Source organism: Mizuhopecten yessoensis, unplaced genomic scaffold (genome assembly GCF_002113885.1).
Source record: "Mizuhopecten yessoensis strain PY_sf001 unplaced genomic scaffold, ASM211388v2 scaffold3101, whole genome shotgun sequence".
NCBI lineage: Eukaryota > Metazoa > Mollusca > Bivalvia > Pectinida > Pectinidae > Mizuhopecten > Mizuhopecten yessoensis.
Window position 1 is genome coordinate 176,091 of NW_018404876.1, and position 18,135 is coordinate 194,225.

The 18,135-nt window shown below is 38.4% G+C and overlaps 2 protein-coding genes across 5 annotated transcripts in view; one reads left to right on the plus strand and one right to left on the minus strand.

Moving 5' to 3' along the window:
* Positions 1 to 674: 674 nt before the first annotated feature.
* Positions 675 to 18,135, plus strand: part of LOC110446997 (high-affinity choline transporter 1-like) — a 52,437-nt gene continuing 34,976 nt past the window's right edge. For 2 of the 4 annotated variants that reach the window (XM_021492367.1, XM_021492366.1), the window contains exons 1-2: positions 2,520 to 2,647; positions 11,571 to 11,707. The gene's annotated coding sequence lies outside the window, so the exon portion shown is untranslated. Of the gene's footprint in view, positions 754 to 2,306; positions 2,452 to 2,519; positions 2,648 to 6,731; positions 6,768 to 11,570; positions 11,708 to 18,135 lie in introns of those variants that run through there. The other 2 variants (XM_021492368.1, XM_021492369.1) reach the window with 2 other exon arrangements.
* LOC110447007 (small proline-rich protein 3-like) lies at positions 15,822 to 16,376 on the minus strand. Its single transcript, XM_021492387.1, has one exon. The coding sequence runs from the start codon at positions 16,374 to 16,376 to the stop codon at positions 15,822 to 15,824; it is 555 nt and encodes a 184-aa protein (XP_021348062.1).

Genomic DNA, 18,135 nt, shown 5'->3' on the forward strand with positions numbered 1-18,135 from the left:
CAGAATTTAAGAATTTTCTTTTTTTCTCTCTCTTGTGTCATGATACCTGAATCACACATATTTACAGCAGTAACCTGTAGATATGCATTCTTGCTTATGTTTACGATGTTAGGAAAATCATTTTTATGCGTGTTAAATACATATTCCTAGATCTAATTGAATCGTGGGTGAAAATCTTTTCCTTTGCCGTATCTCATAGTAGGTTGGCTAACTGTGAATGTGTCGACGATAGATTATTGGAAATAAAAAACACAATGATTGGTCGTATGCTGCAAACATAACAGACTTGGATTTGACGGGAAAATTAGTCGTAATCTTCCTGATTTTAATTTCTTTTTATTCCTTTTGTCTAGAGCTGTTCGGACATCCTCTGCCGAACAATGTAAGAGAAAAGAGTAATCGCCCCTGGAAAGTTAGCGATCACTTCCGTATGAAAAATTTAGGAAATAGGCCTTACCGCTTCCTATTGACACAGACATCAATCGACTGTGCGACCTGTCAATTCAATTACAAATAGGTCTATAGGGCCTATAGCCCTATTTGTAATTGAATTGACAGGCATCAATCGACTGTGCGACCTGTCAATTCAAATTCAAATAGGTCTATAGGGCCTATAGACCTATTTGTAATTGAATTGACAGGTCGCACAGTCGATTGATGTCTGTGTCAATAGGAAGCGGTGTGGCATTAAGAAAGAGAAATATATAGGGGTCGACCAAACTGAGCGGGATTTTTTGGCAGAAGAAACTGAAAGTATGTTTTTGAGTGTTTTTGTTGCTCTTTCCAGTCTTTGCTTTCGCGTACTTCTTCTTCCAATAATCATTATTTGCATACCATCTCTGGTGTATTTTCGCAGCGTTGGACGTGACGGTGTGTAGGCTACAGTGCAATTTACTTATATAGACTTGCTAAGTCACTTAGTATACGACTACACTATACAGGGGCGTTTCTAGGATATTTAAAAGAGAAATGAAATCTTGGACCTTTTTTTTGCTTAAAAACTACGGATCACCCATCGGTTGGGGGAATCAGTATAAAAAGAAATCAGAGTATGTGTTTAATTAATGAATATGATAAATTGCCATATTCAATACAATATTAGCAGATTACGATAGGTTTTTTTTGTTGTTGTTTTTTTAAAGGGGGGGGGGTACGCCCAACGCCCATTACGCCCTCACCTGGACCCGCCCCTGCTATATTCCAACCATATTGAAAGAACTTCGATCACTTTTGGTCCAAGTGTAAACTTTTACCTGGGTCTGATGTGTAAGAAAATCTGTTTGTTTTTGGCAGAAAAGTGACCTTCTTTTACAATTTTGTTTTGCACATGTGTAGCGGTACTGGACTGGGTCGATAGTCGGCAACCAGATAACTTAATTGGTTGAGAGTCCGTCTAAAAGACTTTTGGAAGGTCCCGGGTTTGAACCCCATTCTGGACATGCATTTTTCCTCTCCTGTCACATTTGGCGCCCAACAAAATAAACCCACAGAAGGTGGTATAGGGTCTCCTGTGTCTTTGGGGTCAAAGACTTTGTTAAAGGAGAGAGGAATATAGTGGAACTGGACTTGGTCGAATGTCGGCGACCGGATAGCTCAATTGGTAGAGCATCTGGCTATAGAGTTTGGAGGGTCCCGGGTTTGAACCCCGGTCTGGCCGTGCATTTTTCCTCTCCTGTTACACATGAATACAGTAGCCTTCCTTTAGTATAACAAATTAAATGATAAAAGAATGACTGTATATTTATTGTACTCCTGAAGTATCCTTGAAGTCCCTTCAACAAGAAAACTAACAACATGTATTTACTTTGTACATATCACAACTTATCATGAAGCTAACAAGGCTGAGTGAGAACCTGTTTTCAATAGTATAAAGGTAAAATTATACATGTGTTTAGTCTGCTTTGTTAGCTTTGTGCTTAGTTATATGATATATCCAATTGAAATACATTTCATCATTCTGGGCCCTTGAAGCATATCATTATGAAGCATGTAATGTACAGTTGTCTCGATAACAGTCACTACATCATTACTTCAGGAGTACATGTACAGCCTACAGGTAGATACTTCATTAATTGTAATTTTCAAGGCTGTGTTTTTGCAAAAATCTTGTGTTCAAATGTCATTTTGCAGACAAAAACAGCCATTTTTCAACTGTTTAACCAATGGTCATATTTAAAATTGTTCTTTATTACTGACATACTTCCACCATTCTATATATTCTGTATGTGCATAGATGGAATACCTTCATTGTTATTTATTAAGATCTAAAGAGTTCAAAAAAGCTAACATGGAATGTTTTATTACAGGTAGCATGTCCTATTTAACCAGTAAAGGGGTGTGACATGCCTGTTAGCAGTCTGTATGTATAGGTGAACCTACATAGGGCAGCCTGTGGAGAGACACATTTAAAAGAAAGTTGTCAACATCTGAACGCGAGTATCAACACTGAAGGTAAAAACCAATGGACCATATATAAACACCTGCTTTAAAAGTTCACCACACTCAGCCAAGGTCTACCATCCCAGCCTACGTCACCTTTACACCTGACTAAATAACAAACACTCTGTTGCTCATTTAAATATAGACAAGTCGGGCATGTGTAGGAAATTTGAGTGTTTATAACTAACTTTTACTCTGCCGAACTCAGGTAAGTGTGTTTTTGTGACATACATGTATACAGTAGAATCAAGTTAATAATGCATAATATACGCTATAACGCTTATATGTGTAATCTTCTACATATACTGTTGAGGTGGCAAAACAAGTTACAGATATATAATAAACACTGGTTTCCTGTGATATGGAGTCACTTCTGTTAGAGAAATCCATGCTTATAATTCTATGCCACTGTAGACTGAGGAACTGGTCCGATCACCAGTGATCAGGTAGAAGCTGGACTGGTCAGATTGTCCCTCCACAGTTCAGAGGTCCTGAATTTGATACCTGGTCTGGCTGTACATTTGACCTCTCCTGTTACACTATGGGTGATTCTCATTAACTCATTCACCCCTGAAGACACAACTGAACTCCCCCAATTCAAAGGTTGGAATAATTCATGATGAAATTTCAGGGGTGAATGAGTTGATAGGCTAAAGAAAATTGTCCCTTTGAATTTCTTTGCTTGCACTTTGAGATTCCATAATTACATGCATTGCATTTGTTTAATGTTTGATTAGGACAAAGAACGAGTTATTTATGGTATGGTATATTTTATGTTTGTGACAATTGACCATACAAGTTATTGACATATAGGGTAAAAGCAAAGTTGACCAAACAGTCATTTTATGGGCATACTTCAGCAAAAATTGATGGTGCATTAAAAAAATGAAGTATTGCTTATCTCATGGTTATTAAGTGACTAAAGTGTATACTTTTGGATGAAGCAAGATAAGGTTTGCCAAATACTGTAGTGATCAGAAATCTTATAGCATACAAGGCTGTTACACAAGGTGATTTTATGACCGATAATGACTTGATTACCATCTAAAATAATGGTTATGTTTTCCACTCTTTTATATAAATTCCTCAAAAATAAAACAGCAAATTTTAAAAACCGTCATGAACAATTGTTATCTGTTCGTATACGTATCACAGCTACATGCAAGGGTTGTGTTGGTATTGATAATAGGCATGGGCCAAATTTAACTCTGAATCTTACGCCTTTCTTTCATCCTTTTTGAAACTACAGTTGAAATGCAGGGACTTTTAATCAATTCATATTGATGGTTTGAAAGTTGATCATGAGGTCGCCGCATCCATGGTTACAGAAGATGCCACTATTGGATGCTGGCTACTTAATGTTGCATCAATATTTTCTGCGGTCCAAGCCCATGCCATCTATATCGTCCTTGAGCACATTAAACCAAATGATGTACCAAAGTCAATCATATTATCCGATTCCCTATCTGTTCTACAGAGATTTTGCAATAAACTTTGACAAATATCTCAATTAGTCAAATATTTACATTCTGTACATTACTACATAGCATTACCTCAAAATATCATATCACAATATGCTTGGTTCCCAGACATGTAGGAATACCAGGTAATGAAAAGGCAGATCACGCCGCCAAAGTGGCTTTGATATTACCACCTGTTGAGTTTAAACTTCATTTTACTGATTTTAAACCATTGATAACAAAATCTGTGAAGTCAAAGTGGCAAAATAAATTTGGAATAAATTTGTAGACAACAAATTACACTCCGTAAAACCAAAACTGAATGGTATCCCAATTACAAAGCTATAGAGAGAACTGTTGAGACCAGGTTGTCCTTGCCCATCTCTGTATAGGTCATTCATACATTACATATTCTTCTTTATTGAAATGCGAAGACCAGACTCGGTGCATAGCAGTCAGGGACTGCTACTGTATATTCAGCTTAAGTGTTGAAATGTCTTATTTATGATTTCTTGTTTAAGTCTAATGATAAAATGTGTGAACTCAGATTCGTTGTTTAAGTTTTAGTAATACAAGTCTAACAATATCTGATCTCTAAGTTTGAGTGAGACATTAGTCTGAACTAAAGCAAAACTGCTGCCACATGTATACAAATGACAAATACATAAATCCTTTCCAACTGATCATTTTCAGTGATAGCATTTGCCGTTTCAAAAACGGGGTCCGAAACAAGTGAACAGTTTGGATATGCAATGGAACACGATAAAAAGCCCTGGGGGGAAAGGGGTTCGCCTTGCTACTTTTTTTTGCATTTTTTGGTACAAAAACAGATTTAATGCGAACACTGACATTGTGTATCTGGTCTCATATATTATCAATACTTCAAATCTAACCAAAAAGCTTTGCCATATTAACTTAGAGTGTTAACATTTTGTATGTGATTGATCTGTGCCAAAAGGTGTTGGGTATATGATGGTCATTTATATTGTCTGGACCAGGAAGCAGTGTCGCCAGAAAGTCAACTTATCACAAGGACATAAACACATTACAGGATTGCCTTATTATCCATTACACCATTTTCTGTGGTATAGGATGCTTTGACTTTCCCAGAGGGTGGCAGCACTTTGTAGTCTGGCCGATCACTTCATGTGATGGGGATGGGTCCTTTTAACTAGCGCCCATCAATCAGAACGTCTGATGGACTCAAACTCAGATTCCTCAGATTTTATGTACAATGCTCTATTACTATGGATACTGACAATTTTCCCTGAAACACAAGCATTGCAATTTTGTTAGGCAAACACAGTAAATAAATTGCTTGTTTTGGATACAATATATGGCCGGAGACCAAGTCCTGGAACTAGTAGGATTGGCCTGTGTCGTCTTTAAGTGTAGACTCCACCGTTATATATCTGGCAGCTACAATCAATTGTAGGAGACATTGGCTTTATTTAGAAATCATTGTTTGGCATTCTCACGATCGACTACCAGCCTCAGTAACTACTGTAACTGCCAAACATCCTCCTGGAAGGAGTTGACCTTTGGGTTGGCTTTCTATTGGTAGGTCAATAACTAAATTGTGGCTATGTATAGACACTAGTTTCTACCCCTGTCTGGTCTGGTACAGTGAGATGGATGGGCAGGATATGGCCAGCACTGGAAATTTATGGTAGCATGGTTTAAAAACATCAGTCTTGTTTTAGAAAGCCAGAAAAACAGAAATTGATTCTTTGTAAAAAGTGCAATACTGCTTCACAATCATGATAAAAGATAGTACCATGAACTTAAAACAAATCTCTATTTATAGAGCTTAAATTATAAGTTTATTTAAAATTGATTTTATTTGTCGCCCATGGTTACTGCTGGAAGAGACAAATGTAATTGTACTTTGTCCGTCTCTCTGTTACAATACTTAATGCCTTAATTGTTTAAAAAAAAAAATCCAGTTTTGTGTGTTGAAAGTACTGGAGGTTCATACCAATGCGTCAATTTGAAGGAATATGCAAAGTAAAATAGACCTATAGATATAGTTGCCCATTTCAGAGCAAAAGTAACGTACCACAGACGGTAGGGTTTTGTATTAATATATTAATGAAATTACTAATCTTGAAACATTTTCATTTTCATTTTCATTTTTCATGAAATGAAGATGAGAAACAGGAGGGGAAAAATGCATGACCAGACCAGGATTCACACTCGAGACCTCCGAACTATACACAAATGCTGATCAGTTAAGCACTTGGTCGCTGATAAACCATCTAGTCCAGCCCCGCCACAGTTTTGCCCCCTCCCCCCTTTACAATCTAGGTTTTGGTATCCCCTTTTACACATCTAGGTTTTAGTATCCCCTTTTACAATCAAGGTTTTGGTATCCCCTTTTACAATCTAGGTTTTGGTATCCATTTGCCAGTATTTCAAACAAACAAGCAGTGGTCCAAAATGCACGGCCAGACAGAGATTTGAACCTTGAACTTTGAAGTGTTTATGTAATACGTTAAACAAAGGCATGGAGCAATGATAGAAAGCATGTATGTCAGCTCTCTTACTATCAAGTTTGTTTAAAATCTTTACCTTGACCCATCTTGAAGGTCACGAGTGTGAGATGTGTTTGCCAACAACTCTGAATAACAAGTAAATAATACAGGCCCATTTGGCCTCTTTTTGTATTCAGTCAAGCAGAACTTTATATAATCACCAAGAAATTCAACACAATAACGTCTGAGCTGTATTAAGTCACATGCAGTGATATCTCTACCTAAGAAAGTTTTCTGACAATGAATAAATTACAGAGATTAGACTTCGATGTATTATCATAAACATATAGCCACAATACCAGGGACAGGTAGGTACCGTGGGTCCCTCTACTGGGTAAGGTTTTATCATATACCATTATTTACACTTTTTACTTTTAAAATTTTATTCATACTTTTTTCATAATGAGCTTGCTCATTGAAGAACATAATGGTTAAAGTAAGTAAACTTTCATGATATGTAGTAAATGTTTGTGTTGTAGAATACGTATTTTATGCCTACACAATCATTGATACCTGTCAAATTTTTGATAATTACTCTGGCACATTGGCAAATTCTAGCTTAGAAAGCTGCAATTAATTTCTTTTGTTTTACCACTAATTATAAATCAGAATTAAATTAAACTTTAATCAATTTTACATCACATGTGAAAGAGGTTCTGTCAAATTATGTACATGTAGGAGGTCTGAGTGTGGGAGGTAACAGGAGTGCCTAGATAATTTATCATATACCAGACAAATTGTTTAAAATCCATTTAAACTGAATGAATTGTACATGTGAACATCATTTAGCAGTAAACGGTTAGAGGTTACAGACGTTCATATTTTGTTAAGTTGCACTCAAGCTGAAAGTCATTCAATTAAACTTCTAATTCATTCAAGTTTGATTTTCCAATCTGATTGGTTCATCTTCATTGAACTTCATAAAGATAAAGAAGTTGGAAAGAGAAAGAGACCTACTGGATATTTTTCAGGTCATATGGTATTTTAATTTACCTGAAGGTCATTTAAGGGCAATTATCTATTTAGTCTGATTGGATGATGGATTCTACTAAATAACTTTACTGATTAAACCTTTATAGAAAACTTCATAAAGAGGGACTACATTGTTTTTTTTGTTTTTTTAAGTACCTACACATAAAGTGTTGATTACATGTGCATAACTTCTATGATTTTTTTTTAGAAAATTAAATTCAAGAAATTAAGTGAAAACTCTCTGAAATTAATTCTATGGGGTAATACTAGATCTTTGCACATTTTCTTTTGGGTTCCTGCTCTCCTTTGACCTCACAGAGGAAAAGTTGTCTTGATTTAAGATGATCATTGAGACTAAAGAAGGACAGAAGCACCAAGTTATTGTTTCTGCAAACTTAATTATTTTAAAGAATTTGTTAAAATATGTTTCCTTTTGAGACTTTTGTTTAAAAATCTTCTCTAAATTATCTAAATTAATTTCATACATTGTATGAGATGCTAAATTTTGTTACTAAATGACCAGGTTTTAAAATTAGTTGGAATAAATAAATTAATATTGAATATTTAATAAATAGAGCACTATATATGGTATAAGTTTTATGTACTAGGTAGAAAGAGTGAGAATGTAGAAGTTGTTACAGTATCTTAAAGATGTCAAAAACTGGCTACCCTGCAGATGTGTCTCCCATTCAAATAGTCTTCTTTCAGAGTGTTATGACTAAAAATCTTTCACATTACAATAAAATAATCAGATTTCTGTTGATCAACTCCATATTCTAATCAAAGAGGTACGGTAGATAAAAGGTAAGCATAGCTATATTACCCCTATAAAGCCTTCACCCTACCAAAGTTATTCTGTGTTTCTCGGTGATGACTATAGCTAGCTGTATTTTACATAAAGTAGGTGCTAATACCAACTGTACAATGAGATTTTTCTGGGGAGGAAAAATAATTTGAAATTGTCATCTTATGAACTGAAATATTGGTATTTGTCTAGAAACAAATAAGAAAATAATCCTTTTTTTTATCAAATATAAAGGATTGTCATCTATGATTAACAAAGCAAAAGTTTATCATTGCATCCAATGCTAATCCATAAATATCATTTATAACAAAATCACAATAAAGTCCTATCTATTGTGACGAAGGAATCAGCGATTTACCGTTGGTTTGATATTATGTAATAATGTCACTATAACATATTTTGATAATAGGTATCAGTGATTTAAAATTGTTATTATAGAATGATGTCACAATAAAGTATGTGATAATAGGTATCAGTGATTTATAATTATTATTACATAATGATGTTACAATTAAGTATTGTGATAATAGGTATCAGTGATTTATAATTGTCTTTACATAATGATGTCACAATAAAGTATTGTGATAATAGGTATCCGTGATTTATAATTGTTATTACATAATGATGTCACAATAAAGTATTGTGATAATAGGTATCAGTGAATTATAATTATTATTACATAATGATGTCACAATAAAGTATGTGATAATAGGGATCAGTGATTTATAATTATTATTACATAATGATGTCACAGTAAAGTATTGTGATAATAGGTATCAGTGATTTATAATTGTTATTACATAATGATGTCACAATAAAGCATTGTGATAATAGGTATCAGTGATTTATAATTATTATTACATAATGATGTTACAATTAAGTATTGTGATAATAGGTATCAGTGATTTATAATTGTCTTTACATAATCATGTCACAATAAAGTATTGTGATAATAGGTATCAGTGATTTATAATTAATATTACATAATGATCTCACAATAAAGTGTTGTGATAATAGGTATCAGTGATTTATAATTGTCTTTACATAATGATGTCACAATAAAGTATTGTGATAATAGGTATCAGTGATTTATAATTATTATTACATAATGATGTCACAATAAAGTGTTGTGATAATAGGTAGCAGTGATTTATAATTATTATTACATAATGATGTCACCATAAAGTATGTGATAATAGGTGTCAGTGATTTATAATTGTTATTACATAATGATGTCACAATAAAGTATTGTGATAATAGGTATCAGTGATTTATAATTGTCTTTACATAATGATGTCACAATAAAGTATTGTGATAATAGGTATCGGTGAATTATAATTACTATTACATAATGATGTCACAATAAAGTGTTGTGATAATAGGTATCAGTGATTTTTAATTATTATTACATAATGATGTCACAATAAAGTATGTGATAATAGGTATCAGTGATTTATAATTATTATTACATAATGATGTCACAATAAAGTATTGTGATAATAGGTATCAGTGATTTATAATTGCTACTACATAATGATGTCACAATAAAGTGTTGTGATAATAGGTATCAGTGATTTATAATTATCATTACATAATGATGTCACAATAAAGTATTGTGATAATAGGTATCAGTGATTTATAATTATTATTACATAATGATGTCACAATAAAGTATTGTGATAAGAGGTATCAGTGATTTATAATAGTTATTACATAATGATGTCACAATAAAGCATTGTGATAATAGGTATCAGTGATTTAAAATTGTTATTACATAATGATGTCACAATAAAGTATTGTGTGATGTAGGAGTCAGCGATTGAGTTTATAATTTTCTGCAGTCACTTAAATGCTGCTGAGACCCTGATTTGTCAATTTAAAGTGAAAAATATTCAAAGCGAAGACTAAATACAAACTTCATTTTTCGCTGTACATATGTATCTACTTACTTTATATGTTAAAACTAGAGATTTTCTTAAAACAGATATACATATTAATTCAGCATATTAACACATACATGTAGGAGGAATAATCAGCCACCAAATATTTGTTAAGGATTTTTCCCTGGATGTACTACATGTATGTTAACGTTGTCCAGTATCATGTACTCTGGCCTGATCTACACTATGGGCCGAGAGTTTATCATTTTGACAAACATTCTGCATAACTTGGACATAATTCTACATGTTGTTAACAAACATATCTTTCAATAGAACATGATGATTTTTAGATTATTCTTGTTTTGTTTCTATTTGTAAAGTATCAAAAGAATTAAATCAGCACCTTTACCTAATAAACCCAGTATGTGGGGGAATTAATATAAAATACCAAATTTGGTGGATCGCATAAATCACTCCTACACCTTTTGTGACTGTTTTACGTAGTTAGATAAATTAACATATTACAGAGGGCTCCTATATCACCATGGTTACCACAGAATTTCACAATACTTTATTCCCATCAATCTGATCATTATTACTCTTAGGCTATATAAAGAAACGTATTCTTCAAAATTTTCCAAAAGATTTTGCCTTTGCTGCTATTTAAAGAGAAAAGCATATTTAATTGATGTCAGGTAGGAATTTGGTATGTTTAAGAATCTCGGAGGAAGGGTGTCTCAGCCACTAACCTTAGAACTGTAGTGGGCCTATCAGCATCTGTATCTGAATGTGTAGTTAATTCTTCTCTATCCCGGGGATGTATTGATCTTATACTTGTTAAGGAGGAGAATTGGCAACAACACCACACTTCCTATACAAATCGCTATCTTCATAAAATATTCATTCTTGTATTATCACCTTGTTTAAGTCTGGTGTGAAATAGGAATTGATTTCACACGTTTAATAATTTATCTAGGAACAGATTAAGATTTGTATAATAAAGGAGAAGTAAATACATGACTTTCATCGTCAGTTATAGACTCTGACCCCCGATGTCCCATGCATATGTTTGTGTAAGCCCTCGTACATCCAAAGTTAAAATTAAATTTTGTCCTCCAAAAATGTTCTGGACAAACGATGCTGAACCTACAATGACGCAAATTGTGCTGAGTGTCTATTGTAAAATTATTTAAAAGGTACACAATAATCGTCATTTTCACCATTAAAGCTATCAATCAGAAATTGATCAATGTCTCTAAGCAAGGCAGTATTGATCTCCCAGGCGAGAGCGTAGGAGACCACGCTGAGCTGATCGTTTGGTTCTCATCCATCGGGGAAAAATGTTTTAAAAACAGTCAGATGATAATAAGGGAAATTGGTTATTTCATGATATCCTGATTCTTAAATGTGACAACTGATTTGATGTGTTGTATGGGTATACAGGTGTATGATACACCACATCTTTGGACAATGGTTTCAGAGTTAGCCTACAGGACTGGAATCAATGTGGGCAAGTGGATGGATCGTTAAAGACACCCAGACTTGCTGTGGATTTTACGGTGCAGGGACTCGGAAGTACTCGGAAGGTCCGTGCAGTACAGTACAGGTTTATACAAGGTAACTATACATTGTTTCATCTGTTCTTGTGAATAATCAGATTGATAGTTTTTTCGAAGCTGCTTGTTGAAAGAGCTTGGAAAAACACTCTTATTTTTTACTTGTGTATAATTATGTAGTGATTGGAAGGGATAGACAATTTCTTTTATCAGATCTATCTCGTCAGAGGTATTTACCTAATCTCTGTCTGAGATAGCATCATTACCAGAACTAAATGTAGCTTTTATGTTGGTTAACACGAAACCTTTATTCAAACAGGACTTTTAAATTTGTTCGCTGAATTGTCAGTTCATTCACAATAGGTCAAATGTCAAAGGTCAAGTTCACAAAAATGTCAGATACACTTAATGGATGATGTGATATATATATATGTTGCAAAACTACATGTGTTTTCAGTTAAATTATGTCTTTTTTCCTGTTTTGTCTTGAGAATGAAAAGCAATACTTCACCTGTGAAGAAGAAAAAGGACCAATGTTGCACATTGCAATACTTTAATATCGTTCTTTTGTTTATTAAATTTATTTTGTGAAAATACTGTCAAAGATAAATTATTTCTTATACTTGTAAAATTTGAATAATTACCTGGTTAGTTCAATTCCAGTAGAAATGTAGAATACATTGCTTATAGATTGTTAGTAGGAGGTTTGATATCAGTACAGGTACAAGATATGTATCGCTATTATTGCTCATATCAAATGAAAAAATAACTAAATGGGTCTAAACTATCTATCCTTTGCATAACAAATAGTCAGCTACTCGCCATCCAAGTTCTTAAAATGATATGCAAAGCACAAACCCATTCCTTCCTTGTGTATTCCATCCTCTCCTCCGTCCCCTTCTCTGTCTTCCACCACTCCCTCTTTCCTGTCTTTTTCCCTCCGTCCCCTTCTCTGTCTTCCACCACTCCTTCTTTCCTGTCTTTTACCCTCCGTCCCCTTCTCTGTCTTCCTCCACTCCCTCTTTCCTGTCTTTTACCCTCCATCCCCTTCTATGTCTTCCACCACTCGCTCTTTCCTGTCTTTTACCCTCCGTCCCCTTCTCTGTCTTCCTCCACTCCCTCTTTCCTGTCTTTTACCCTCCATCCCTTCATTGTCTTCTACCCTTCTCCTCCACCCACGGTCTTCCAACTACAATCCCCTTCCCTGCCTTCATCCCGGTCTCCTCTTTCATCTGTTTTCAATATCTTTCCCATCTCTCTGTCACTGAACCCACACCCCTTCATTCCCCAACACACTTTTCTCCCCTTTCTTCTGTCTTCCATCCTTTTCCGACTATTTTCTTTCGCTATCACACTTTCTTTCATCCCTCTTCCATTCCCTCTGTCTTTTTTAACCCCTCCCTCACATTTTTCTGTCTTCCATCCGTCTTTTGTTCCTTCCTTCTTTCACTCCTTCCTTTCCCTGTCTTCCATAACCCCATCCTTTTCCCACTGTATTCAATCAATCCTCTTTCCTCAGTCTTTTATCCCTCCTCCTTCTTTCTTCTGTCTCCTATCCTTCTTCCCTTTGTCTTCAATCTTTTCCCTGTCCTCGACCCTTATCCCTCCCTGTCTTCCGCTACCGCCTTCCCTCCCCTCTTGTCTTTCATCCACTTTCACATTTTTTTGTCTTTCAGTTCTCTTTCCTTGGCTTCCATCTGTCTTTCATCCCTTCCTCCCTTTCACTATCATTCACTCCTCTCTTTCACTATATATTCCATTAATTCCCCCTTCCTTCCGTCTTTCCTCCTTCCCTCTTCCCTTTTCCTGTCCTTCATCCCTCCCTATCCCCTTCATCTCCTTCCCTTCTTTTCCTCCCTTAGTCCCCTGCTCTCCCTGTCCCATCAATTACCCTCTTTTCTTCTTTTTACCACCTGTTCACTTGACACAGGCCTACTGTCTTAGACACATGCTAGCCTTACATCCTGACACAGGCCTGCTGTCTTACACCCAGACACAGGTCTAGCTTTTCATCTTGTAGCAGCCCTGCTGCCTTACACCCTGATACCACAATATTTTTACAGCCTGACAAACCCTAGCCTTACAGCCTGACACAGGCCTTACCTTATACCCTGACACAAGCCTAGCTTTACACCCTGACACAGGTCTAGTTTTACAGCCTGACACAAGCCTAGCCTTACACCCTGACACAAGCCTTACTCCCATGACACAAACCTAGCCTTACACCCTGACACATGCCTAGCCTTACACCCTGACACAGGCCTAGCCCTTACACCCTGTCACAGGCCTAGCCTTACACCCTGTCACAGCCCTAGCCTTTCACCCTAACACATACCTAGCCTTACACCCTGACACAAACCTAGCCACTAACCCTGACAAATCTAGCCACTAACCCTGAAACAGACTTGGCTTTACATCCTGACACAGACTTGGCCTTACATTCTGATACAGGCCTAAGCCTTACACCCTGCCACAGACATAGCCTTACACCCTGACACAGACCTAAGCTGTATACCCTGACACAGGCCTAGCTAGCCTACACCCTGCCACAGGCCTATCCTTACACCCTGACACAGGCCTAGCCTTACACCCTGACATAGGCATAAGCATTACAAATTGATACAGACCATAGCCTTACACCCTTACACAGACTTGGCCTTACATCCTGACACAGACTTGGCCTTACACCCTGCCACAGACATAGCCTTACACCCTGACACAGACCTTAGTTGTATACCCTGACACAGGCCTAGCTAGCCTACACCCTGCCACAGGCCTATCCTTACACCCTGACACAGGCCTAGCCTTACACCCTGACATAGGCATAAGCATTACAAATTGATACAGACCATAGCCTTACACCCTTACACAGACTTGGCCTTACATCCTGACACAGACTTGGCCTTACACCCTGCCACAGACATAGCCTTACACCCTGACACAGACCTTAGTTGTATACCCTGACACAGGCCTAGCTAGCCTACACCCTGCCACAGGCCTATCCTTACACCCTGACACAGGCCTAGCCTTACACCCTGACATAGGCATAAGCATTACAAATTGATACAGACCATAGCCTTACACCCTTACACAGACTTTGCCTTACATCCTGACACAGACTTGGCCTTACACCCTGCCACAGACATAGCCTTACACCCTGACACAGACCTAAGTTGTATACCCTGACACAGGCCTAGCTAGCCTACACCCTGCCACAGGCCTATCCTTACACCCTGACACAGGCCTAGCCTTACACCCTGACATAGGCATAAGCATTACAAATTGATACAGACCATAGCCTTACACCCTTACACAGACTTTGCCTTACATCCTGACACAGACTTGGCCTTACACCCTGCCACAGACATAGCCTTACACCCTGACACAGACCTAAGTTGTATACCCTGACACAGGCCTAGCTAGCCTACACCCTGCCACAGGCCTATCCTTACACCCTGACACAGGCCTAGCCTTACACCCTGACATAGGCATAAGCATTACAAATTGATACAGACCATAGCCTTACACCCTTACACAGACTTGGCCTTACATCCTGACACAGACTTGGCCTTACACCCTGCCACAGACATAGCCTTACACCCTGACACAGACCTTAGTTGTATACCCTGACACAGGCCTAGCTAGCCTACACCCTGCCACAGGCCTAGCCTTACACCCTGACACAGGCCTAGCCGTACACCCTGTTACAGGCCTAGCCTTACACCCTGACACAGGCCTAGCCGTACACCCTAACACAGTCCTAGCCTTACACCCTGTTACAGGCCTAGCCGTACACCCTGACACAGGCCTAGCCTTACACCCTGACACAGGTCTAGCCTTACACCCTGTTACAGGCCTAGCCTTACACCCTGACACAGGCCTAGCCGTACACCCTAACACAGTCCTAGCCTTACACCCTGTTACAGGCCTAGCCGTACACCCTGACACAGGCCTAGCCTTACACCCTGACACAGGTCTAGCCTTACACCCTGTTACAGGCCTAGCCTTACACCCTGACACAGGCCTAGCCATACACCCTAACACAGTCCTAGCCTTACACCCTGTTACAGGCCTAGCCGTACACCCTAACACAGCCCTAGCCATACACCCTGCCACAGGCCTAGCCTTACACCCTGACACAGGCCTAGCCTTACACCCTGACATAGGCATAAGCATTACAACTTGATACAGACCATAGCCGTACACCCTAACACAGGTCTAGGCATACACCCTGACACAGACTTGGCCTTACACCCTGCCACAGACATAGCCTTACACCCTGACACAGGTCTAGGCATACACCCTGACACAGACTTGGCCTTACACCCTGCCACAGACATAGCCTTACACCCTAACACAGGTCTAGGCATACACCCTGACACAGACTTGGCCTTACACCCTGCCACAGACATAGCCTTACACCCTGACACAGGTCTAGGCATACACCCTGACACAGACTTGGCCTTACACCCTGCCACAGACATAGCCTTACACCCTGACACAGGCCTAGCCATACACCCTGACACAGACTTGGCCTTACACCCTGACACAGGTCTAGCCGTACACCCTGACACAGGCCTAGCCATACACCCTGACACAGGCCTAGCCGTACACCCTGACACAGGCCTAGCCATACACCCTGACACAGGCCTAGCCTTACACCCTGCCACAGGCCTAGCCATACACCCTGACACAGGCCTAGCCTTACACCCTGACACAGGCCTTGCCATACACCCTAACACTGGCCTTGGCATACACCCTGACACAGGCCTAGCCGTACACCCTGACACAGGCCTAGCCTTTCACCCTGACACAGTCCTAGCCTTAACCCTGTTGCAGGCCTAGCCACACACCACCCTGACACGGGCTTGGCTTCCAACCTAGCTTTTACAACCTTAGCCTTACACCCAGTTGTAACCCAGTCTTACAGGCTGACACAACCATAACTGTTAACCCTTATTAACCATTGCCTGACACTTTGACGTACGCCTACTTTTATGCCCTAACTAAGGCCTACCAGTACAATTAACCTTTGACTTCAACCATGATATGACACCTGACGGAAATGATTGGTGTACCTTGAGTATAAGAGTGTGTTAATCCAGACACTAATGGTCAGTCCAGAAAGGCACAAAATTAAACCTTTCAGAAACAAAATCCTTCATTTTTCTGACAGATATCAGTATCTGGATGAACGCCAACATGCTTAAACTTAATCTGGAAAAGACGGAACTAATCGTCTTTTCCCCAAAGTGTCGGCAAACAATGGCTCTCCAGCTCAAGGTCGGTGCCAGAACTATTGAGACTGTTCCAGCTGTTAAAAACCTAGGGGTATACTTTGATAGTTCGCTCAACATGGAGAAACAAGTGAACGCTATTGCCAAATCCTGTTACTACCAGATCAGGAACATCGGCTGTATTCGGCAGTTTTTAACTGCAGATGCATGCAAGATTTTGGTGCATTCACTTGTTACCTCTCGGTTGGATTATGGTAACGCCCTGCTCTGTGGTATATCTGACAAACTAACTAGTCGTCTGCAGAGGGTCCAGAACACTGCAGCACGGCTAGTTACTCGTACTCGAAAGAGAGAGCACATCACACCTGTGCTCTATTCATTGCACTGGTTACCTGTACGATACAGGTCGCAGTACAAAATTCTGGTGTACACATACAAGGCACTGAATGGAACAGCTCCTCAGTACATACAGGAGCTTGTTATCCTGTATCAGCCGTCACGATCATTGCGGTCGGAGGCAGAATCTTTGTTGTGTGTCCCAAAATCTCGTACTGTGACCTACGGAAACAGATGCTTTGGAAGGGTTTCGGCTACGTTGTGGTATAGCTTACCATCTGCAATTAGAAAGTCCAATACCCTGGCCAAGTTCAAGAGGGACATCAAAACTCACCTCTTCACGTCTGCATTTTAGAATCTTTGCAAAGACGTTATGTAAATACCACCCTTTTATTTGTTCAATCATGTGCACATTGCTTGCTTAAATGTATAAAAGTGATTGTAAGCCTTTGTTTTTTTGTTTTCACAATTATAACCATTACTATTATCCATATGTTGTAAAGTGCTTTAGAGTAATTTTACAAATTATATAGGGCGCTATATAGATGTTGTATATTATTATTATTATTATTATTATTTATCAAGACATAAAATGTTTAAGCTCTATTTTTAGCCCACCATCATCTGATGGTAGGCTATTCAAATCACCCTGCGTTCGTGGTCCGTGGTCCGTGCGTGGTCCGTGGTCCGTGGTCCGTGCGTGGTCCTTGGTCCGTCCGTGGTCTGTCCTTAAACAATTCTTGTTATCCGTATTTCTCAAGAAGTACCAGAGGGATCTTTCTCAAATTTTATAGGTAGGTTTCCCTTGGTCCTAAGCTGTGCAGGGCAACTTTTGAGACTGATCGGATAAACAACATGGCCGACAGGCAGCCATCTTGGATTTTGATATTGAAAGTTTGTTATCGCTATTTCTCAA

What these genes read in the sequence shown, in the direction of transcription:
- LOC110447007 (XM_021492387.1), bottom strand. Translation starts at nt 16,376, where the DNA reads ATGGCAAGGCCTGTGTCAGGGTGTAAGGCTAGGCCTGTGTCAGGGTGT.